Below are 24,610 nucleotides of genomic sequence, written 5' to 3' on the forward strand. Positions count from 1 at the left end.
GCCCGTGCGCATGATCCCTCGCGGCTCCCCACCAGCAAACGTTTCCAGTTGTGCTTGTTTGGACACAGGCACGTTGTAAAGATGGTGATGTTTGCAGAGATTAGAAGCATGACCTTCCCATTAAGTGGCGCTTTCATTTATACAACACCATGTGTCCTAAAACCAATAACTGGCCCTAGCACGGCCTGCTGCGCAATCTTTCCCAGTTTGCTGTTTGGCCTTTTGTTGGGCTCCACAGAGTTTCAGGATTCCACTTACACATTGTTTGCTATTTTAAAATCTGATCCGAGCGCAACCTCCTCCTCCTCCTCCTCCTTTTGTCCCCCAACCCTCGGCAGGCAGACAAGGGGCTTTGGCCTTGAGGCATTCCTTACATGTCAGCGTAATGTGTTGCTCGTTCAGTGCACAAGATCACACACACACACACACGCCAATTTCACCTCTCTAAACACACTCAACAGCCATCTCGACGCCACTCAACCCTTTCAGCATTTCCACTCCTGCACATGTCCACTTCTGTTGCTCGGAGCAGAGGAGTGTTACGAGCGGCGTCGCTGCCAGGCCGGTTTGTCACATTAATAGCCGGCATGTCGGAGATTAGCACACCATCGCAGTCCGACTCAAAGGATGAATAAGGATTTGTATAGATTTTGGATCCGGAGTTGGCCGCTGCACCTTATAGACATTCGACACCACTATGGACAAATACGAGTTAGCAAGCACGCACTCTCCACATGCTTGGCTCTAATCGAGAGCTTCCAAAATAACAGAGACCATTTTGGAAAAAGTGTATATTTAACTCTGACTGACAGTGTTGAATTTAGGTTGATGACTCTCATAAATCACTGTTTGCTCTTCAAAATGAATTGTAGCAGTTAGTAACAGGAGAACCATTGATATTATGTGCTGAAATATACAGAAAGACAAAGAAAATGTCTGTACTTGGCGGTAATATGGATTAATATTTTTGTGTGGCATTGTAATTAGTATGCCTCATTAAACATGTCGGAAATGCAAAAAGTGATCATGAAGAATTCCCGTTCTTCGATCTGATAAATCGTTAGGACACCTGATCATGATATCAAGCGCTCATTCAGGTGTCATCATCTGTTTATAAATGAGCTGACGCCAACTCAGCCAGGATCATGCGGGAACACATGCCGGCCGTCAGTTTGTGGCGTCACATCAACGGCTTCCATTGAAAATGACCTGTAGCCGAGACGTGTGTGAGCACAGCATGAGTCTATGGTCGCAAGCTTTCTGAGGCTGAACCCAATCGTCGCAGTTCTCTGAGCCAAATGCTAATGGAACCATGCTAACATGTTGGTTTACGCGTTGGCATTCTGAGAGAAACGTCATTAGGTTTGCATGTGTAGTCACAAACTAAAAGTGTGCCCTTTTAAAGGTTAGTGGAGCTAAAATAGTTTCCTATATAAGTATTAATATTAGTATTACTGACTACTAGCAGGAGTTCTTGTTCAGTGGGATCAGTGCAGCCCTCATTAAGTTGCCTTTAAAGTGCCTGTTGACTGCAGTTAACTGCATGACTTCAACACTTCACTGTGGCGTTTGATGCTCGACGTGACTCCGTGTCAGAGGGTCAGAGTCGTTAACCCTCACCTGTCTGCGGACTGATGGACAAACATGTTTTGTGTCTTTCACTCAGGTATGGGACACTAATGCCTCGAAGGAGCCACTAAAGCTGGGGACCACGACAATCCAAGACTCTTCCTTTGACTTATTTCTTGAGAACCAAATAATGACCATACTCCCGAGAGGGGACCCCAAGAGCACGGAGGGACAGGAGGGGACGCTGTCCGAGCACTGTACCGAGACAGCATCAGAATATTTTTGTAGGGTCGCCACGTATCGTGCCTTTGCACAATTATTTTTTTGTCTCTTTTAAAAAAAAAAAGTAAATAAAAAAGTAACAAAATGCTGTGAAATTTGGATATTAGCAATTACCAGGAAGACTAAACCAATTAAATTTAGATTTATCTTTTTGTACTCCGTGCCGAGTGGATGAGTTTAAAGTTTCCACATTCCAAAGAGATGGGTGAAATCAGTTCTCTCCCTCATACAGATTATTTTCCATCTCTCTCTCTCTTTTTTTTATTTATATTTAAAGCAGAAGCTTCACACATTGCTATTTTATTCAACGTTCACCTGTTCAGGATAGAAATATAAGCACTTCTAGGATTTAGCTGATTTCACTTTTATTATGTCTTACCAATAGTGCAGCAATGGTCTGAGTAATATATGTTAGCACATGTGACGTTTTTTTTTTTTTTTTTTTGAATATCATACTGTATCATATATAACATCCATATACTCACAATAAAAAAAGGTATTTTTGCTTCTCTCTTTCCATATCTGAAACTATTCACCAACAACAGGCAGTTCATTTTGAAGGTGATTGGAGTGTTGAATATCCAGAAGGCCATTATGACTTTTATTATCCTTTTTTTACTATTATTTATGTTTTAATGTCATTTTCTAGCTGTTCTCTGTCGCTTTTGTACCTGTTCGATCACTTTAAAATCTTGAGACATTCCTCTTAAAAGCAGGTGCACGTGGTGCCTTCGCTGCTTAAACGCTGTAGGTTTTATAATGTAGGCAAACCGACCTTTGTCTTTGTTTTTGTTTTTTAATCTACCTATAACTTCTTTATTGTCTCTATGCACACTCTTATGCTCAGCAATGCTTTTCGACTTGAGGGCATACAAATAAAATCAGGGTGCCTAAGCATATAGCAAGATAGTAGTCCAAGGATATTTACCACTATGTAAAACTTCTGGCCTTATGATTGCAATGACAGCATTTACGACAGCTGAGGTACATTACATTAAAGCCTCACAGCAACTAAGTATGACTTTGAGATTTGTGATTTTCATGTTTATTTTTCACTGACATGTTCTTAAGTAGCACATTCCCTTTCTTAGTTTTTTGGGGCTTTTGTTTTGCGCAGCACAAGTTTTGATGATAACATGAACGGTTTGTCAGGGCATTAAATTGACCAATGTTACTGCTCAAGAGTCTGACAATCACATTCCACAGCTCCTGAAAAGAGCAGGGGAGCTTGACCAAAACATTTTTTTTTTAAGCGTGATTTAATGTGACATTTGTGTTTTTTTTTCTTAATACAGTTGTTACATATTGCTGTATTGTTTTTGTTTTTTTTACAACTTTGTGTCCATTTAATGTCTTTTTTTTTTAAAGATTCTTTTATTTCCATGTTTAACCAGACACTTTGTTGTTTGTGTAGCGCTAAGCCTATGCAAAACACACTATCTGTAGTCTCTCTCCCAATGTCACAGAAGTGGGCAGTTTGGATGAATGTTTTAAACATTGTACCCTTGACTCAACAACAGCAATAAAGACATTGAGGTATTTCACATTGTCAGCTTTTGTTGCATAACTTCAAATGGCTAGTTTAAAAACAGTGGAAAAACTTTAAGGTACACAGTTTAATGAAAAATGTACTGGGTTAAGTCAATATAGCAGGAGCTAAAAATCATTTACGGTAGCGAAATTAAAATGGAGTGGTAAAATAAATGTAAAGTTTTCAAATTTTCCAATTTTGCTTTACAACATAATCTTTTCAGAGCCGACATGTTGACTTTTTTCTTAAATGCATTTCGTTTTTCTCCTGTAGCACAGTTGTTAGCTAGCTAATGCTAGCTAGGAATTATTATTTCCTGCTGTTTTTATTGTTGCTATTGTTTTATAGCAGTCAAAGGGTGAGTGTTTGACCAAGTTTAAAAAGAGAAAACGGCTTTAAAAGGGGGCCCGACTAAAATTCATATTAGTGTCAATCTTATAAATTTTAATATATCCTTGATGTCTATGATGTCTGTTTAAATTAAATTAAATTAAATTTCGATATTTCACTCGTAGGTCGCCATTGTTGTTTACGTCGCAATGCAGTCTGGGTAATGGCGCCAAACGGTCCCTCCGTTGACTTCGGTCAATTCGCCGGTGCCATACCTGTGACTCTATAGGGAGAAAGCAGCCTTTTCAGTTTAAACCCAAGCACCAGAGCGTTAGCGAGGAGAAATGCATAATTAATAATAAAAACATGATACATGATACATGATACGTGATAATGAAGACCAGAGGAGACATAATGATGCGAACGTGGGGCAAACTCAATGATGCCTGTGCAACAACTACTGGCAGTGACACTTGAGAGGGACAATGTTTGTTGTCAGCAGCTGTTCGAGGTAAGCACAAGTATCCCGCTATCGTTGAATGATTAAATATATCCCATAGCAACAGAGAACCATTGGTCTACGTGGCACATACAGCTCACGCTAGCTGCTAGCCGCTAGCTGCTATCCACGGTTAGGTAGCAGGTGATCCTCAGAAAAAAAGGGGCATACAGTATCATCAAAGACGCTAATTCCTCCCAAAACGGTGGCGATGGCTAGCGGAGGAGCAGAAACTTTAGAGAACTCCTGCGATCCGATCCGTGACTAAAAATCATGATGCCATCGAACCTGAATCCTTAAATTAAAATATCATCCAGTCATCACATAATCCAAGACCATAAACTATACTTTTTTCATATTTTGGACATAGAGCAAAATGAACGTCACATTAGTTAAACGTATCTTGTACATAGTGTGTCATGTATCACACTGTTTGATTGCTGGCTATTTGTATCCCTGTCTATTCCCAACACTATTATTAAATACAAAATTACAGCAAACTCTAAATTGGGGCAAACAGCCCTACTGTAACCATTTACGTCATCGTTCCCAGAAAGCAATGCGCACGTAAAATAATGGCGGCCCCCATAGGTAAAAATATGTAGTAAACATTGAGGATTTTTAAAGCAATGACATTCATTTGTGTGTGTTTGTAACAACATTTTTTAGTGTACGAGAACAATCTCGGCTTATTAATACCTACAAGTCATTATAGTCGGGGTTATCTTAAAAACAAAAATAATATTTGGCTAGCTAGTCATAAGTTTGTGGCATAACTTGCTGGCTACGTAAAAAAAAATAGGCGTATTAACTGAATGGTAGAAACAGAAACTATTGAAAAGTATAGCTTTATTTTTTAATGTGTTCAAATGACATAATAAGATATGCTATTCATTGATACATGATTATCTGATTTTACTCAAATCATGTTGTGTTCAAGCCTCCATAATTGACCAAATTTCTGAAGAAAAACATTTCATTGTGTTTAGTGTATTGTTTAGGTGTGAAGTTGAATAGTGATATTCGTTTAGGTCCTTGAACTTGCAGCACAGCCCTACTCTGCTTTCTCCAGAAATGTTGTAAAAAGCTTAAATTAAGGATTTTGTCCTAATCAATCAACAAATTATTGACGATCATGACTTTGCATAAATTAATGTTGTTGCCTTTTCTTCTTACATATTCCTGTTGCAGCACCGCATTTGTAATCTGTCCTCTGAATAAACAACCACCATAAGCACGTCTACAAGTAGTAAGTGAAAGTGCTATTTCTGCCCTTATGTGCAGCTGTAGATGAGCCCTTGAAGGCAGCATTTCTCTCCAGGTATATAGCTCATCGTTCTGTCTCCAACAATAGAACTGGCCATCCTAACCAGTCATAGAAAAGATATGTGGTCACGTGATAGACACGACTGTATTAAGTGAGCGTTTTGGTTGTGGGGGGGCCTTGTGATTGAACTTGGATGTGAAAGAATAATAAGACCGGCACTTGCTGCTATTCCCATCGCTTCTCCGTCTACAGGAGGTAAGAGACCGTGACCTCTGGGTGCAGAGAAAAGATCAATAACAATGGTGTTTGCATTGAAAGTGCACATTGCTATTTTTAATGGAAGCCAGTGTTGCCTTTTCAGCTGTTTTTTTTTTTTTTAATCAAATTTAAGTTAATTCTGCTGATTTAAACAGATAAAACCAATCAATATGTTCGAATAACTAGCTTCTCCTCGTGAAAAGTCAGGAATGTTGAATTAAATTGTCTCAGATAAAGCATAAGTAAAGTAGACTCTTAAACATTTTAGGTTGACCTTTTTTTTTTCTTTCTTTTTTTTTTTCATGCATTTCGATCTGAGCTGGTGAAGAGGGTGCTAAGCTCACCCCTGAGATTGCCGTACTGGTAGCATGCTTTGGGCTTTGACTTAATGTTGCTCTAATACTGAAACCAGCACCCGCAACATTCCTGCCACTGTCAGACTGTGTGTTGTTCCACGGTTTCAGCCAGACGGGGACTGACCGCATTCATTAAAGCAAATACACATTTAATACCCAAGCCATGACAGCTCTCATACCCTGTGGATTCTTTCTGGGTTTCCAGTCAGTGCTTTTCCCCGTCCAGATGGTATTCTTTTATTTCTGCCGTGCTGTTTTTTTTTTGTTTTTTTCGGCCCTGCTCACTTTCCCTTCTTCGCATTCCACCAGCGTGGAACTGGAGATGTGGAGATAATTGTACTTCGCCATCCACTCAGCATCTATTTAAAATATAAATCTCTATTTATTACCTCTGGAGAAGTTGGACGAAACTAGTTTCTACAATGCCTGTAAAGCAAGCTCCCCGAGGGATATTGTTGTGAAAACGTTCCACCAAACCGGCAGCTGACCAAATTGCATCGACAGAAATAGCCTGTCTGAATGTGGGTCCCGGCTCATTGATTTACTGTGAGTGCGGCCGAGGTGAGCCAAACCCATTGTCTGGAGGAGTCGCTCCACACCTGTTCAAAGGCTCGATCTATTATTCTTAAAAATAGACTCTCCCCATACTGTCCAGCCCTACTGACATTGGCTTTTATGATCCCGTGATTTACAAGCCTGTGGAAAAAAAAAAAAAAAAAGCAAAAAAAAAAAAAAAACACATGCTCCAAGGAGCTGTTGTGGACAATTATACTCTGACATGTAGCTGATATTTATAAGGAGCACGACGCTCTAATTGATTCCATTCCTTCAACCACGACCTTGACCACAAGCACTTCAATGTAGCTGCCACAAAGGTTGGCTCAACCGCAGCGACACTATTTTTAACAAAAGTCTAAATCAACATGCGAATATGGACTTCTTCCTTTGACGTTTACCTCTGTTTTCTTTTTGTCTCAATTTGCGCCAAGTTCAAGGACATATGTGAAACAAATGTAGGAATAGAGGAATGGTTATATAACTTTCTTGTTTGGTTAGATTGGATGATTGAATCCATTGTACTTCAGCGTTTTCTTTTTAATCAGTGCAATAAGTGTGGTGGTGATTTTGTCATTTATCTGTTAAAAGTGTATTTCCAGAAACTACTTCCTTTGAGGGAGGAGTGATTAAAGTCGAAGAAGCAGGGCCGGAGATGTCTTGACTTCTGATCCTGTTTGGCTCGACCTTCAGAACTCTTGGTCCTATATTTCTCACAGTGCAGCTCAATTGTGTCTACACATAGACACTTAACTTTTGTGCTACTAAATTTAAGTGTCCATGTCCAGACTTGTCAGAGCGTGTTGTCAGCGGACCAGAGGGTTGAGCATTTGGATCCCCAGTACGAGGACCACATGCCGAAGTGTCCTTGAGCAAGACACTAAACCCCAAGTCCCTTCCGGTGCTTGGCACTAGTGCACGAATGTGTGAGTGGGTAGATGTGCCATCATGACTGTAAAGCGCTTTGAATACCGATAGGTAGAAAACAGCTATATAAATATATAAGACCAGCATGACCTCATCAGGGTGAGTCAAAGTTAGAGCACTTAGTGGACACTTAAAAATACATATGGCAGTCAAATTTCCCATCAAGTCATCATGATGACTTTGCATTTCCTACATTAAGTCATCCACTGGTTAGCTTGTTAATCCGTTAGCAACATTAGCTGGTAGAGTCCAACAGTTGCCCAGCACCACCTCCCATGTCATAACTACGAACTCAAGTTCTATTAGATGCAGCAATGAAAAAAATAAAAAAATAAAAAAAAACGGGAAAGGAAACCACACCAAGAAGTCATGAATTCAGTTTCAATAATCAAATCATTTTTTGACCGTGAATAATAAGACGTTTGTCAAGTTAAAAGTCAAGAAGGTCACTGTTTGACGTAAAGGTCAGCATTAGGAACCATTTGGTTTTAAATGACATCTCTTGTCCCACCTTGCAACATTTAACTAAACTGAAAATGACTAATTTAACTTATAATATCCACATTTTCTCTGTATTGATTGCGATGAAAGAATGTCCTTCTAATTGCAGCTAATTGTGACTTCGTTGACTGGCAAATTTATCATTTTAACTGGACCAAAAAAGTCAGTAGCCACTGGTGAGAGACAAATGAATTTGTCTCTTAACTGTCAACGGTTTGATCCACCGTTGGACTGGACTTGCTTGCATATTTTATTTGACTTCTTTTAGTGTATTTTTTTTTCACAGCGGTACTTTAATACGAACTGATACAGATGTCCAAAAATGGGAATGTCTCCTAAAAGTCTAATAAACCTTTTTATTGGGACTGAATTGAAGTCGAACAGAATTGATTTTCAAAGAAAAAAATAGTTATCAGACCAAATCACAATCGCTACGGCGGACGATTCTTGCGGCGCACCACTTCAAAGTCGTTGGAGTACCTGGAAAAACAGTTTACGACGGTGCACATCGAAGCTAATACAATATACGCAGCCTCGGATACGTCGGCGCGTCCTTGAAGAGCTCGCGCAGGCGCTGGTAGTTTCAGTGTTGCTCAGACTCTCGGCGGCCGCCTGCAGCCTTGATCGGTGCCAAGAGGAAATGGCTGAGGATTAGGCCTGGAGCTGTTTAAAACCCTGGGCCTCTGCCTGCAGTGCCCATGGTGGAATCATTTCAGATTCTACAATTGCTCCAATCTCACCGCGTGTAGCCAAGATTTCTCTTTTGTAGATTTTCGTTCAGTTGTTTGCACAAATGATAAAAGCCGGAGAAAATAACGGCGTACAAACCGTCTGTCCGAGGGGAAGAAATCTCAGCGGCTTGTGAAAACATTACAGTCAATGAGATAAAGAGGAGAATATCAAGAGTGCAAACAATCATGTAAATCACAGCGAGGAAAGGATTACGTTTTTATAAATAAATCTGTGCAGCGTTATCGTTTGTGTCCCTAAGTAGCTTCATTAAAATTCCTTTATCGTCTCAAAACAAGGATGTTTGTTAAAATGCATCGTGCTCTGTGTGGTGAAATTAAGTCTTTTCTTCCCTCTCTGATGCAGGTAATTGTAAATTACAATGGCTGATGAAGAGGTAGTGGTCGAGGAGGTGCCGTGAGTACTTTCACTCCATTTCTGAAGCTGTGCTTTAAATACAGAAACTGAGCTGACGCTTGACTGATCGCTCCGAAAGTTTCACTCCTCTGCTTGTTTTCTTTTCAGCGAGGAAGGTGAGTAAAGACTTTGTGAGCATCTGCTGTGTTTCCAAAAGCAAAATGTTACGTCTTTTAGCTTCCACCGCTCGATGCAGCTGACCTGATTATGTCGTGCTCGGAGGTAGAGATGCGACGGGAGGAAGTCTGTAGGCTTCTGCATGGCTTCGTGTGTGCATCCCCCCCCCGTTTCTGGTGTGTCTGTTGCTGCCGGTGATAAAAAAGCCATAGAGAGCTAGCCGAGAGTGTTTTCCTTTTGAACGGTAACACCTCGGCTGTCAACGCCGATCTGTCAGCTCGTGTGTAACTGTCAGCTTTTATTGGAAGTGGTCTCTGTCTCATTTTTAGATTCATATGTATGTATACTGTACGTTTCAATGCTCTGACAGAAGACGGCTGAAGACTAGAGTTTGTCTGATCAAATCTGACTGTGAAAAGACTTTATATTGTAGTGAAAATATGTAGGAACATTGACTGAAGTATATATTTCCATATGCTGCTTTTTATTTCACAAAATTTGGGGAACATTGTGCCTTTTTATTAGCATGGATGCTAATCAATAACTATTTTTGAAGTATTCTCTATATTTACCGAGAAGTTAAATATTTGTGGAATTGTTTATTTATAATTGGCCCTTTTCTGGCCTTCTGAGTGGTCTGTCACCACTAACCGGATGACTCTTACCATTTGTCCCAACTTCCTGTGTTACTGTTGCTGTGTAAGACAAACTATAGCTATTAGAGATCGACCGATATGGACTTTTTATGGCTGATACCAATTGGGTTTTTTTTACATCAGCATTGGCCGATACGTGCTGCCGATTTTTCTGAGCCGATACTGTTTTTTGTCTCTCCATTTGCATGATAAAAATAACACGTCTCAGTTTAACCAAAAGCATAAACATATATTCAATCCTAAGACTATTCAACGCTCTCATGTAGACAAAATAAAAAATAAACAGGTAAAAAGAGGTAGAGCAACAGCAGGGGTGATTCATGCCTGAGACGCATCATTTTATCCTTTGTCTCTCCTTTTGGACTGAACAGACCCCGCAGGCTCCAATCTAATCCACCTCACCTTGAGAAAGGCAAATCTGTCACTTATTTTTTCTTTGCTTGACTCTGTCAATCGGCTGCTTCTCAGTGGACATCACAGCTACGTGCTTTGACCCGTGGTCCTTCTCAGCCGAGTATGTTTAGTTTACAGGATATACACATATTCCAACCAAAAGCTTAACAACAGCTCCAATCTAAACTGTTGACAGTGGTTGATTGAAAACCTGCACTATTAGCTTGCCAGAGAGAGAGAAAAAAACATCACCTAGCAACTCGTACTTAACCACAACAGTAACGTTAGGGCTGTTGCCATATAAAGTAAAGTAACAGTGAATGCACCCATGCATCGGCCAATACTGATACCAGCAAAAACAAAAAAAAAAACGCAAACATCGGCCCGATATATATCGATCTCTAATAGCCGTGCTGGGGTCCATTTCCACATGATGACTTTGTAAAATGAGGTGAGACAACTATTGGTTGCAAAAATCTTTTCTCACCATCTTTTCAGAATGTGGGTCTGGTAGCACAGCACTGGGATTTCATTATGGGGCTGATTCAGAGAAAAAAAAAACATCATCTGCATAATTGGATCATTGGATGACCTTAAACTAATTTTTAACTAACTGAAATTAATAGCATTCAAACAATGTGTACCGCCACCTAAACTTTCCACCCCGAAAACATTTGGGGAAAGGGTGGGGCAAGTTTAGACTGGCTAAGTCACCATTTTTACTTGTTACTACTGATATAATTTGTTAAATCTTCGTGTCATATCACACTAGAGAAGTTACAAACAAAATATGATGAGGTTTTGTACATTGTTCACTTTTGCCTCGTTATCTGCTGCAGAACGAGTCCTCTAAAACACCCGCCATCACGTTTTTACGCGGACAAAGTGTATTGACGCTTTGCTGCCACTAGATGGCAGACTAAAGTCCACAGGTCTAAATGAAGCAGAATAAACCGCCACAAACCTAAAGTCTTATGTCCCAATATGAGGACGCAAGGTCTCAGGAGGTTAACACAACTTCAGGAAACCAGAAAACAGCTAGCTGTCGAAAGGTAACACAAAAACACCCGCCAGTCGGTCACATTTTACTGTGGTAAACACAGCGTGTAGAAAACAACACACCGTGGTTATAGCTATAGCTAGCTTGAAGTTAGCTAAAAAAAAATAAATAAAAAAAGTTTTAGTTTAAGCCTAGTTTTTCGTAGGATTCAGGCCTTCTGCTAAGCTAAATGTCCTCTAACTGAGAAAAGAAACAAAGTGTGAAGCGTGAATCGTTAGCTTCGTTAGCTAACCCCGAGATAAGAGGGTTTTGAATAAGGTATTTGCCAGTTCATTTGGTGAACGGGTAAAAATAAATGCATCCTACTCCAACTTTCCTGCTCTGAATCTTTGCTTCTTGACTGTTATAAAGGCAGAAGGGTGTTGATTCAACAGTGTGATCATTTTAGAGGATGTAGTCTGTGGTGCTTTTAAACTGAAAGTGTTCCTGTTATTTAGTCTAAAAAGGGGCTGTAAAATAATAAAAAAAAAACCTTGCTATACCGTGATACGACACGCTGCAGTTCAAAAGTACTACAAACCACAGCCCCTGAAATGAAAACATGGTTAAATCTAAAGCTCTCTCTGTTATTTTAAAGAAAATAAACCGTCTTGAAGCTAAGATTTAGTGCTGTTGTATTAGAGTGCATGTCATTTATTAAACACGTTTTTGTGCAGGTTTTTATATTTTAATAGGATTTGGATTTTTCTTTATTTGCATGTTCACTTTGTTGTATTAGTATTAGCTTTACTTGTCATAAGTAAAGCATCTGGGTACTTCCTCCACCTCTGATGAGCACTGTATTAAAGTCCTAAATGAGATGGAAAACACAACAAGGTTTTTGCAGTTTTTCTCTCTCCTGCGCTGAGATCTTTACTTTAATATCTGACGCGCTACAAACCGCTCAGAGGCTCAGCTTGTGATCTGAGATCATACCCCGTCTTTAGCTTTGTTCAGAATGAATGTCAAACACCAGCACTGTTTTTCGGTGCGTCCCCAGAGACACCATCACAGTGCTCAGAGTGTGACCGAATCCCAGCCGCAAGCTGTCTGCCAGCGTCCCATTGATCCACTAATCCATATTTTTACTCAGTCATGGAGACACTGAAAGGGAAAGGGGCTTGTATGACTTATTTTCTGTCCATTTTTTTCTTTTTCTCCTCCTTTTTTTTCCCTTCTTCAAATCCTGATCGTTGTAGATCAGTGTGTGTGTAGTACCATGTCTCCTTCTGTCATGTTTCTGTCCGTCAATAAGAGAGAGTAGCTGCAATAATTCTCCCCATATTATCTTAATATAGAAGAAGCTGCACCCGAAGTAGAAGGTAATTCACTTTAAATATTTTTCTATGTGCCGGCTAAATTTCCTAGGACGTAATAATATTTATAAAGACTGAGGCTAAATGTTTCATCTGATATTAGAATAGTTTTATGAGTAGCGTTGCTTGGGCCAACATAAATATCACATAGTCGCCCATTTCATATTAATAACAGAGCCTCAGCGGAATCTCTGAGTACATTGTTTAAACATCCACCTGCATTTTGCAGTAAAGTATATTATGTTTTCATCGCCGTCCACTTTTAAATAATTGATTAACTGCTTTCCCTTGTTAAGTAGCTTTTACTCACTGCAGTAAAAATGTGTTCACCGCCTGCAGAATTAGTACGTGATGGAATTGCTCCAAAATGAGAACATCATGATATCGATAATTACGGTTTCAGATGAAAAAAGGTTTTGACTTTTTCATGTTTCATGTTTATCTTACTTCCTCGGGACGGAACAGAGAGGTCGTTTTATAAAATGTCATCTCGCAGCGTGATTATGTCGACATCTAACCGTGTTTTCCTCCTTCCTCGCCACCTCAGAGCCTCCCGTCTCCGCGGCCGATGGTAATTTCTCAGTTTCTTTAACTTCAGCTCCAACTATTTGCTTACTTAAATTGTCTTCCAACGTATACTGATGAGCTGTTCTCCTATTTCTTGCGCTGAAAAATCATCTTCCCCCCTCGGATTTCCTTCACCAAGAACCTGCAGAAGAAGGTAGCGTGCTGTGTTTTGCCGTCGTTTGATTGGGTTGTTAGCGCTGAAATATTCGTCTGAAATTGGCTGTTAGGGTAAATTTCTGTTACCTTTTCATCACCTCTCGTTTACTTCAGCACCATCTACCTCTGAATGATGCTTTCTCGTGCTCGGGAGTTTTTACTCTCCGCGTTTTTTTCATCAATTTTGCGAAAATCATAATGTAAGAACTCACAGTTACAGAAAACGTCAGCTCTGATTTATTTTTTAGCTTCGGTTTCTCCGGTTCCTGACAAAGCGTTGACGCGTTTCTTGTTTATTCGACTGCAGAGATGTGCTGTTTATTTTAAGACCAAAAAAGAGAAGTCTTTTTATAACATGTAATCTTGTGACATGATTGTGTCAACATCTAATGGTATTTTCGTTCTCTCTTTTTTTTTGCCACTTCGTAACCTCCTCTCTCCACAGCCGAAGGTAACTAGTCGACGCCTTTTCCTAAACCATGTTCTTTGTCAACCATTCGCCTTTCAACGTTTATTGATGAGCTCTCCTTCATTCCTTGCTCTGATCGTCGTCTTCCTCCTCCTGCAGAAGAAGGTAACATTATGAAACTTGTGTTAAAACTTTTATGCATGCTGTGACTAAATAAAACTACATCATTCTGGTTTGTGCAACCCGACATGTTTTGCTGTCATAAAGTGCAAGAAGCACTGAGATACACACTGATCTGCCACAACATTAAAACCACTGAGACGAGAAGTGAATTGAAACTTTTGGACATGGCATTAATGTGGACTTAGACTTGTACCACCCACCTAGATCGGACCAGGCCCCTCCACCCCATAGCAATGACACTCATTGATGCAGCCTGACACACACGCACACAAAAACGGTTTAGGAACAACTCAAAAAGCACAAAAAACAGCACAAGGTCCAATTTCACTGGCTCCCAAACTGATCAGTATCTGACCCACAGAGGCCCCTCCCCTCAACCCATAGGACCCAAAGGCCCCCCACTAACAACACTGTGTTGCCAGACACCACAGGACACCCTCAGGAGACCCATGTCTCATGAGTCACCAACTGTTTTGAAGGAACAAGGGAAACCCACACAATATTAGGAAGGTGGTCATAATGTTGTGAGTGATGTTCAGTATATAAGGTCACCTGGGATGAATTTATTCCACAACTAGAGGCCCGTTTTCTGAAAACTGTGTTGTCAAAAATTGCAGTTTGGGAGAAAAAGTGAGTACTGATTATATTTGAGGTTTTGAATTGGTGGCTCTCGACAAAGCGTCGACTTGTTTCGCTCCAGAGATGACTTATTTATTTTAAGAACGAAGACGTTGTAACAGAAAATGTAATGCTGTGAAATTACCGTGCCAACACCTAATCATATTTTCATTCTTTCTCAGAGCCTCCAGCCGAAGGTAACCCCTCCGCGTCCTAACTTCTCTACATTTACAAAATATAATTCGCCTTCCGGCGTTTACTGACGACCCATTCTCCTTCTTTTCCACCGATCATCCTCTCTCTCCCCGCTCCTATTATCTTTGCGAAGAACCCGCAGAAGAAGGTAACGTACATTCCGTCCCTTCGTTAAAACTTTTGTGCGTGCTCTGGAGAAAATAAATCGGCATCACTCTGGTTTGTTAAAACACATCCTCCCGTGTTTCACCGTCACTTATTTTGGGGCGGGAGCACATTAACGCTGAGATATTTGTCGGAAATTGTAATAGGAAGTTCAATTTTGCGTTGCGAATGAATTCATTTACACTGTAAATATCCTGCTATCTTTCGACGGCTTAATTTTTTTTTTTCCGATAACACACTTCTGTGAAACAATTGCTCCCGCCGTCTGAAGGTAAACTCAGATTTCATGGCTTGAAACCCACGGTGTGCTTAGACTAGCTCGGTGTGACACAGCATACAGAAACCGTTTAGACTTTTCATTTCTCCTTCGCACGTACAAGAAGGGTATTGGGATCAAAATATATGGAGTAAATATCAGACCTGAGGGGAAATGGGTTTTGGAAATAATAAAGGAATTTGTATTCCGCCTGCTGAAGCACTAACATTTACCCTCCTGTCCTTTGCCGCAGAGCCTCCAGCTGCAGACGAAGGTACTCTATGAGAACGTTTTGTGATCATTGCTGTCGTTTAACATGAACGTCTGACATCTTCTATTGTCTGTTTCATAACTACTGCAAAGAAAAAAAAGGACAACACCACACCATGTACACAGGCACTGCCAAAATAAAGGCTACTGTACAAAAAAAAAAAAAAAAAAAAAAGCAGCTTTTAGGACACTGTGAGATCAAGAAATCTTGTTTCTCTGCATGCTGTTAAATATTCCGCCTGCTGTTCGTTTTAAAACGACCGGCCTGGACACCACGCATAAAACGGAGATGCCAGAACAGTTGCACCGAGTCCTGCAGGATTATTTATGATTATTTATGAGTGTTTGTGCGCTGCATCTTCTTCTAGTGAAACCCATATTTTGGTGTCAGAGATAAAGCCACTTGACGTACGAGTTGTGGGTTTTGACCTGGAAAGGTGTTGTTGTGAAGATTTATATTTCGGTGTCAAACTGATGAAACAGACAGTAAATTATGTTCAAGATAAATAAAGACATAAATCCAAACGCAGCCGCACTAAACTAAGTGTGCTTCTGTTCATTGTGACAGATGAATCCAAACCCAAACCGAAGTAAGTTTCTGCATTTCAATCAATTCACTCAAAGCAACCGGGAATAAAGAGCTAAGACTCAGACTGACTCACGATGGTGCGACTTTACAGGGCGTTTGCTCCTCCGATAGCTGTGCCGAAGATCCCCGATGGGGGAGAAAAAGTGGACTTTGATGTAAGTGATTGATGCTTTTTGAAAGAGATTCTTTGACTTTTTAACATTCCTTGCCAAGGGTTAGATCTTATTAGCGTAGCTAAAGGTAACCGACTCCTTTCGGTCTCGCTAATTAACACACCGCGTTTTCTTTTTATCTGTACGTTTGATTCGTGAAGAAATCAAACCGTAACGAATGCTGGTTTTGTGTTGTGTTGTGCTGTTTCTCTGCCAGATGCGGTGACTCCTCATTTAAATAACAATAGCGCAGGAAGTCAATGTCTTGGCCAGGAATTGGGCCAACGCATTGTCCCTGTAAATCCACGAATTTACACCTTTGTGTTTTTTGGTTTCGCACCAGCTGAATAAATTAAACACTTTAATTCGACAGAGCCGGAGTAGCTGTTGTGTAATTGGCTTCGTTTTTATAGTTCAGACATGGGGGGGTATTGATCTTCTCACCAAATTCTCAGCAAGCGGGAGCTTAGGAGCTGTTGTACCCAAGTATAGATCTCTGTATACTTTCAGTTTAGTTGTTTTTCTTTTCTAGTATTTCCAGATCTTGAAGGATTGTGTGCTCGTTTATGTGTGGACATGTAGCTGTGTTGTTGTGAGTGGATCCTCTTCAGTGCGGCCGTTCACGCGTGTGCATGTGACCCGCAGGACATCCACAGGAAGCGTCAGGAGAAGGATCTGGCCGAGCTGCACTCTCTGATCGAGGCCCACTTCATCCAGAGGAAGAAGGACGAGGAGGAGCTCATCGCTCTTGTTAACAGGATTGTAAGTCTTCCAGGAAAGCATGCCAGATCGCTGGAGTGATGCGCCGCCCGGCAAACAATTACGCTGTGTTTGTGTTTGTGTGTGGGCTCGGATGATTAGGAGAAGCGTCGTGCTGAGAGAGCCGAGCAGCTGAGGATCCGGACCGAGCAGGAGAAGGAGAGGCAGGCTCGTCTCGCTGTGAGTTCTCGCTAATTGCGGCTTTCTCCGGCTTTTTCAGAACATGACCCCGAATCCAATAAATAAACAGCATCCTATCGCCTAAAAACCACCAGAGTGTCAAAAAAAAAAAGACAACAGTAGCTGCACGAGGAAACACAACTGAAGCCCTGCGGCCTTCATCCGTTTATCTTTCACATCTTTTCTCATTCAGGTTTTATCAATTTTAATATGGGATGAAATTTGTAGAGCTTTGTAGCATCTTCCATTATTTTGATTTTAAGATGAAAACTGAACTTCTCAACAGTATTTGCGTTGTTTTATCCATTTAGATGAACAAATCTAACATCATCATCAGTTTAGAGAGGTACTGAATTACTGAGCATTTAGTAGCTAAAGGGCTAAATATTTCCTTCAAGAGAACCAAAATAGTGCTAATAGGAGTCTAGAGAGTATAGGACTTAGATCCACCAATAAGTCCTCCAATGGATAAAAGATGCTAAAATGTCAAAATTGTTCTCATTGCTTGTTTCTGCTTCCACTAATTCCTGAAAATTTTGTCAAAGGAGGATATTTTCCTGTCCTTCAGCCCAGGATCTTTATACCTTTTGAAAAGGATAGTCCAGCAATGCACAAATCACATGACAATTTCTCATTTAGTTTAGTTTATTTATCTGGCACACAGAGAATAGGTATTGATCAGTGCTGAGACTTCAGCCTAACCACCTTAAGGGCAGGAGGGAAAAAGCCCCGAACAAAACATACACAGTGGTTTTCTTCTAACTAGGCTCCACTCGAAGACGAAGGGCGGAGCGCTACCTTTCGTGAATCAGTAGATTTCCATGTGTAGCCGAAACCGACCTTATCTGGAGTTCAACATGTGAAATATTGGGGTGTGATGTATCCTAATCTGTGAACAAGCTGCAGCAAAGCCTAAAACAACAATTTAAATGGTGAGACAGCAAGAGTTACATAGTGTCACACAACAGGCTTAAGGCTTTACTTAACCCCTTTATACCAAACACTGATTATTGTGGGTTTCATTTATTTTTTTTTAATTGAAAAAACAGTAAAAAGTCTGTGGAAGATGTTTAGTGTTGCCTCAGCAGGTGGAGAAGCGTCTGTTCCACGTCACCACGTTTTACAATCTGTACGACAGGAAGAAAAGGAGAGGAAGGAACAGGAGGAAGCGCGTAGGAAGCTTGACGACGACGCCAAGAAGAAGAAGGCCCTCACCAACATAACTCAGCAGTACGGTGGCGTCCAGCAGAGGGTCAGTGACACGCGCGTCCACGTTGGTGCAGAGGAAGCGCGGCCGGATTGATCACGTGAACGCGCTTCATTCTTTTCTCCTGTACTGACTCCCCCCCTCCAGCAAGACGGAAAGCGCGGCGCGAAGAAGCAGACGGAGAGAGAGAAGAAACGGAAGATCCTCGCGGAGAGGAGGAAACCTCTCAACATCGACAATCTCGGCGAGGACAAACTCAAGTAAGAACACTGTGGTTCACACATCGGTCAACATTTGCACTTCCAGTCTGATGCAGGTGATTTATTTGTCTGTCATCCCTTGTGGTTTTTTTTTGTTGTTTTTTGCTTTAAAGGGAGAAGGCCAACGAGATGTGGCAGTGGTTGTTGACACTGGAGGCTGAGAAGTTTGACCTAACCGAGAAACTGAAGAGACAGAAATATGATGTGAGTCCTACGCCTCAGAGTGTTTATTTCACTTTTATATTCACCCATATATATCAAATAGTTTAAATTACAGTTTGGTAAATATGTTTATTTGATTTCTTCCCAAGAGTTAATAGTTTTACAATAAATATTAAGGTACAGGTAAGTAGCCTGTTAGCTTACCTGAGAAAAAAAAATGGAAATGCTAGCTTAGCTTCATATGATGCTAGAAGTTCATGTTGGTACATGAGAGCAGAATGAATCATTGAGAACTCAGCAAGACGAGAAATGTATTTCCAAAAGTATCGTACTTTTTATTTCAGCAGATCAGTAATAGATAAACATTTCAGTTTATTCGAATTTAGATTAAGGGATAAAATGTCATAAGGAGGCGAAGCAGCGTCTACTTCGTTCTGTCCCGAGGGCCCTGTTTAAATGAATGTGACTCTACTTCCAGATCAATATACTCCAGGCCCGAATCAGTGAGCAGCAGAAGTTGTGAGTAACTGTAACTTAAAGCGAGTGTGAGTCTCGTGGTTGTTGTGTAGTCTTTCCTGTGCCGTGTGTCAGAGGGTCACAAACCGAGTCTGGACCGAAGCCGGATGGCCACCGAGCAGGCGAGTGAGTTTCAGTCACGAGGTCGAATCCGCGGCGTGATGGTGGTTTAAAAAACAGGAATTATAAAAACAAGTTAAAAAAAAAAGAGTCAGGTTCATTTAAAAAAAAAAAAAAAAACATGATACGAGGAATATTTAGCTTTCTTGCTAAATATGAAGATAAGTACCACTCTTGTCTTTGCTAGTGCATTATCTTGGATTAGCATAAAGACAGGATATGGGTAAAAAAAAAAAAAAAACTAAATCTACTCTTCATAGCCTATAGCCATGCCCCAGTTCTAATTCTGGTGCAATAGAGCAAGAAAACATTTTGTTAAACAGATTTTAGCATTACAGTTTGTTCTTTACACCAAGTGGAAAATATTGTAGCAGTCTGATATTTTTGAATGAGGTTTTGTTACCTTTTTCTTACCTTTGCCTCAAGCCAGAACAGCGGTTCCTACAGTTTCCAGTCTTTATTGCTAAGCTAACCAATCATTAGCTGTAGCTTCATACGCAGAAAGCATCTCTCCCAACATGCAATTCTTTGGACGTGTCTGAAAGCATCAGTTGGTCGTCTACCACAAAGTTACTCTTGGAGACTGATGTGCCAAGTACAATTTTGGAACATGTTCATAATCTGCTCCGGGCACAGATCTGTGTCTAAAGAATATCATTTCAGATGTCATACTTTTCCCCCTCATTTTGATGGCTATGATTTTGTCAGTCAGGACAGTGTCTCACCCCTCAGTTCTAGCTGAAATGTTAAAAAGTTTCATTTGTGAGATTTCGTCGGGCATCGCTTGTTACAGCTAAGGGATCAACTCAGTTATACACGAAACTGGAGACCAGCGTTTGCATGTGCAGTTATCTTCAGGGAAACTACCGCTGAGTTCTTTAGGACCACCAGGTCCGCTCTTTGGCTCAGTTGGCATCCTCTTGTGTCTGCTGTGTTTCTTGGGTTTAGCCAGTCCTCCATGTTTGTCCCCCACAGATCAATCTGCTCCAGGCTCGCGTTCAGAATCACCAGAGGTAAGTAGTAGTAATTGTCTCCTAGTAACGCTGAGAATTTGCTGCTATCCAGATTTAAATGTCTTCTCTTCAGTATTTTGAGCCCATCATTGTGTCACACATAATCCTATTTGACAGAAAGTAGGACCATGTGGTGAAGATTGACACAGGCACAGAAACGCCTACTTGTTTCTCCTCAGTAGTAGAAACTATTTGTGCTTTATTACTTTTTTCTTAATTTCTTGTGTAGTGCAGCTCATTTTAGGTAGGCATGCTGTATCTGATGTACCATCACGTAGTTGCTTCTTCCTCCTGCTCCCTAATATTCATTATCCTCTTTTAACTGATACATCAATCATTTTCCATTCATTCATTACTCATCACCCCCTCCATTTTTTCCATTGTGGCAGTCTGAAAACACTCATCCGTAGATACTGTATGACTGAGCTTTGAAGCTGGTAAAATGATTATTGTGGTGATTAGAAGGAATGTCTCAAAAAAAAAGAAAGAAAACAACAGAAAAATCAGACAGTCACAGACTAGATCAGCTATGTGCCCTGATGAAATGTCTCTGAGTCAGACAACAAAACCTCAGATGCTTATAAATCTTGAAATGTAAACCGATCGGCACAGACATTCTTGGAAGAGTCTCCTCGAAGAGTTTAAGTATGTCAGAATCTAAGACGGAAAGAAAGAGATGTCTGTGTTGACCCAGCTGGTAAGTGTTTATAGTCTACTTGTCAAATATCTAATAGATATTTGCGAATATGGGCAAAAGTGCAAAAAGGACACAGCAAGGCAAGGATAAAAGGTAGGGCTCAAAGGACACAATCATTGGCTGCCAGCTGTGTCCGGTGTGAAATTGTGTCCTCTGTTTCCCACTAATAGCATGATGTTTGGTGTTTGCCCTTTTCTTTCATCTGTATTCCTTTGGTCCCTCTCACTTTCATACAGCACATGGAGAACATGTTTCAGTCTCTTTTCCATTGCTAGGTTTCTCAGTTTTAAACAGTTGTAAAGTAGCTTGTTAATATTTAATATTTGAAGTTTTGGCTTCTTTTGTTAAATGAAAACAGGCATTTGCAGTAAAACCGAGGCGAAGTTTAAATAGGAAGACCCAAGGCATTGAAAGCTACAGTGTGGGACTTTTATGTTTAGATGGCGTCTGTTAAATTCAGTCAATGCTGACCGAGCTAATCAGCATCAGGTAAATCTCTATATTAGCAGTGTAGTTGAGTTTTAAATCTATCGGCGGATTAAAGCGAAATTTCTTCCTTTTTTATTTTTTTGTGATAGTGGTAAACATAACTGTTGTTTGGCGCATATTCATATACATGCCATGTTAAGGTGGAGAAAAGTTAGAAGTGAAGTATTGTCTAGTTTTTAGGATGAATGAAATGGAACCAGAGTAGACAGTGATGGGGAGGACACGCATGGATTACCATTGGGGTCACTTGTTCTTAGAGGAGATTGATGAAAAAATGTTTGTGTAATTACTCTGACTGCCAGAAAGGAGACATAAAAGCCCTGCACTGTAGCTTGAAATAGACATCATCAAATAATCATCACTACAAATACGTAGTATAACCATTGTTATACATTACATATATTGTTAAATTCAGCTTTATCTGGCAGCAGACCAAGGTGGGGGCTTTGGCGGTCTGATCCTCGGTTATGGCTAGTTCTTGGAACGTCACCACTTTTGCGGGGAAGGAGCTGGAGCTTGTGGAAGAGGTTGAGCGCTTTCAACTAGATGTAGTCGGCCTCACCTCAACACAAAGCATCAGCTCTGGAACCCAAGTCCTTGAGAGGGGTTGGACCCTCTTCTTTGCTGGAGTTGCTCCGGGTGAAAGGCGGGGGGCTTTTTGCTTTGCCCTAGACTAAAGGGTTGCTTCCCTGCGTCTTTGGGTCAGGGAAGAGGTCCTGACTATTATTTGCGCTTGTGAGCCAAATAGCAGTTCAGAGTACCCACCCTATTTGGAGGCCTTAGGATTGGACGCCAACTGGGGACTCCCTCGTCCTGCTGGGGGACTTAAATGCTCACCTGGGCAATGACAGCGTGACCTGGCGGGGAGTGATTAGGAGGAACGGCCTGCCTGATCGGAACCCAAGTGGTGTTTAGTTATTGGACTTCTGTGCAAGTCGCAGTCTATCCATGACTAACACCATGTTCTAACATAAGGTTGTACCTTGGTGCTCTTGGCAACGTGACGGCCTAGGTCATAGGTCGATGATTGACTGGATAGTTTTATTATCTGACCTGCGACTGTATGTTCTGGACACTCGGGTGAAGAGAGGAGGAGAGCTGTCAACAGATCACCACCTGGTGGTGAGTTGGATCAGATGGCAGGGGAAAATGCCATGCAGACCTGGCAGGCCCAAATGAATAGCTGCTGAGAATGCCTGGTGGAAGCACCTGTCAAGAGAATCTTGAACTCCCACTTCAAGTGTTCCACTCCGCCATTGTTGAGCCGTTTTTTTGCTTGTTGCAGCCGCAAGGTCGGGGGGCTGTTTTCCAGTGGTGATAGGAATACCTTGAGGAGCTCCTCAATCCCACCGACACACATTCCATAGGGGAAACAGAGCTCGAGGGCCTGGGGGCGTGCCGTCCAATCTCTGGGGCAGAAGTCATCGAGGTAGTATGGGGCTCTGGGAGTATAGGGAGCATGGCTCCTTGCTAAGTGCCATTCAGTCTCTGTACCAAAGGAGCGCAAGTTTGGTCTGTGTAGCCGGCTGTAAGTCAGACTCATTTCCGATGAGTGCTGGACTCCGTCAGGGCTACCCTTTGTCACGGTTCTGTTCATAACTTTTATGGACAGTATTTCAAGGCACGGCCGGGTGGTGTAGGGTGTCAAGTTTGGTGATCAGAGGATCTCATATCTCCTTTTTGTGGATGATGTGCTCCTCTTAGCTTCATTGAACTACGACCTCCAGCTCTTACTGGGTTGGTTCGCAGCTGAGCGTGAAGCGGCTGGGATGAAGATCAACACCTCCAAGTCTGAGGTCATGATCCTCAGCCCACTCCAGGTTGGGTAGGAGGTCCTGCCTCAAGTGGAGGAGCTCAAATGTCTTCTTGTTCACGAGTGAGGGAAAGATGGAGTGGGAGCTCAACAGACGAATCGGAGCGGCGTCTGCAGTGATGCGGGCACTGAACCGGTCTTGTTGTGGTGAAGAGGGTGCTAAGCCGAAAGGCGAAGCTCTCAATTTACTGGTTGATCTACATTCTAACCCTCACCTATGGCCATGAATTGTGGATAACCGAAAGACCGAAAAAAGAACAAGATCGTGCAAACGAGCAGCTGAAATGAGTTTCCTTCACGGGGTGGCCAGGCTCAGCCTTAGGGATAGGATAGGTTAAGGAGCTTGGACACACAGGAGGAGCTCTGAGAGTAGTCAGTTGAGGTGGTTTGGGCATCTGCTAAAGATGCTTCCTGGACGCCTCCTGTTAGAGGCGTTTTAGCCCTGTCCCTCTGGAAGGAGGCCTCGGGTACGCCCCAGGACACGACGGAGGGATTACATCTCCCGCCTGGCCTGGGAGCACCTGGGGATTCTTCCGGAGGAGCTGGTGGGAGTAGCCAGGGACAGGGCCGTCTGGACCTCGCTGCTGAAGTTGCTGCCCCCGTGCGGAAGAGAATTCAGCTTTATTTCTCAAAACTTTAAACTATTCTTTCCTTTTAGACTTTTTATTTTTAATTATTTAATATATTTTATAACCCTTCATTTGCATTCATGACTGTACCATAACAATGCATAAATTAATACAGAATAATCTGAACCTCCGTTCCATGCTGTCACTAAACATACCCCTTAAATTATTGTTTGCACCTGTAACACTCAGCTGTTCTATATTTGTCTGCGACTCCACAGCGCCAAAGGAAGAGGGAAGGCCAAGGGCAGGGTGAGATAGACGGAGCCATCGACAGAAGTTCTCAGCAGAGGCGTCTAAACATGAAGAGCGGTGTTGAATTTCAATCTCTGCTTCGACGCAGACAGCGGCATGTCTTTGCTAAAGCCGCAACAGCTACTTGTAGACACGAATAAACAGTTGTGCTTTTATTCCATGTTTTAAGCCTGTTTGTGTGTGAATTGTCTCATTTCTATCCACTCAGTCT

General features: G+C 41.5%; 2 protein-coding genes across 25 annotated transcripts in view; both read left to right on the plus strand.

The window, feature by feature from the left end:
• Window positions 1-3,395, plus strand: part of cald1a (caldesmon 1a) — a 52,576-nt gene extending 49,181 nt beyond the window's left edge. For all 6 annotated transcript variants that reach the window (XR_007111238.1, XM_047575003.1, XM_047575002.1 and 3 more), the window contains one exon: window positions 1,667-3,395. Coding sequence is in view for 5 of the 6 variants with exons in the window: in XM_047575003.1 (XP_047430959.1) it covers window positions 1,667-1,680 (14 nt within the window). In the remaining variant the exon portion in view is untranslated. The remainder of the gene's footprint in view (window positions 1-1,666) is intronic.
• A 2,193-nt stretch (window positions 3,396-5,588) lies between these two features.
• On the plus strand, window positions 5,589-24,554 carry tnnt2e (troponin T2e, cardiac). Of its 19 annotated transcripts, none has more exons than XM_047574918.1 (20): window positions 5,589-5,733; window positions 9,171-9,221; window positions 9,330-9,337; window positions 12,725-12,748; window positions 13,290-13,313; window positions 13,449-13,463; window positions 13,911-13,916; window positions 14,034-14,039; window positions 14,858-14,872; window positions 15,004-15,018; window positions 15,545-15,565; window positions 16,130-16,151; window positions 16,242-16,305; window positions 16,948-17,064; window positions 17,164-17,241; window positions 18,380-18,493; window positions 18,596-18,708; window positions 18,822-18,912; window positions 19,349-19,389; window positions 24,366-24,554. In XM_047574918.1, exons 2-20 carry the CDS (start codon window positions 9,187-9,189, stop codon window positions 24,403-24,405), a joined length of 849 nt encoding a protein of 282 aa, XP_047430874.1. In that variant the 5' UTR covers window positions 5,589-5,733; window positions 9,171-9,186; the 3' UTR covers window positions 24,406-24,554. The 19 variants fall into 19 exon arrangements, with proteins under 19 accessions (XP_047430874.1, XP_047430877.1, XP_047430878.1 ...); XM_047574921.1 differs by having other exon boundaries at window positions 12,728-12,748; XM_047574922.1 differs by having other exon boundaries at window positions 12,728-12,748; window positions 14,858-14,867; window positions 14,999-15,018.
• The last annotated feature ends 56 nt before the right edge of the window (window positions 24,555-24,610 follow it).

Source organism: Mugil cephalus, chromosome 22, assembly GCF_022458985.1.
Source record: "Mugil cephalus isolate CIBA_MC_2020 chromosome 22, CIBA_Mcephalus_1.1, whole genome shotgun sequence".
NCBI classification, from domain to species: Eukaryota; Metazoa; Chordata; class Actinopteri; order Mugiliformes; family Mugilidae; genus Mugil; species Mugil cephalus.

Excerpts from the sequence above, each read along its gene's own strand:
- tnnt2e (XM_047574918.1), top strand. The coding sequence starts at position 9,187 with ATGGCTGATGAAGAGGTAGTGGTCGAGGAGGTGCC. Across the intron at positions 18,494-18,595 it reads ACGGTGGCGTCCAGCAGAGG|CAAGACGGAAAGCGCGGCGC; the intron begins GTCAGTGACACG and ends CCCCCCCTCCAG. Across the intron at positions 18,709-18,821 it reads CTCGGCGAGGACAAACTCAA|GGAGAAGGCCAACGAGATGT; the intron begins GTAAGAACACTG and ends TTTGCTTTAAAG.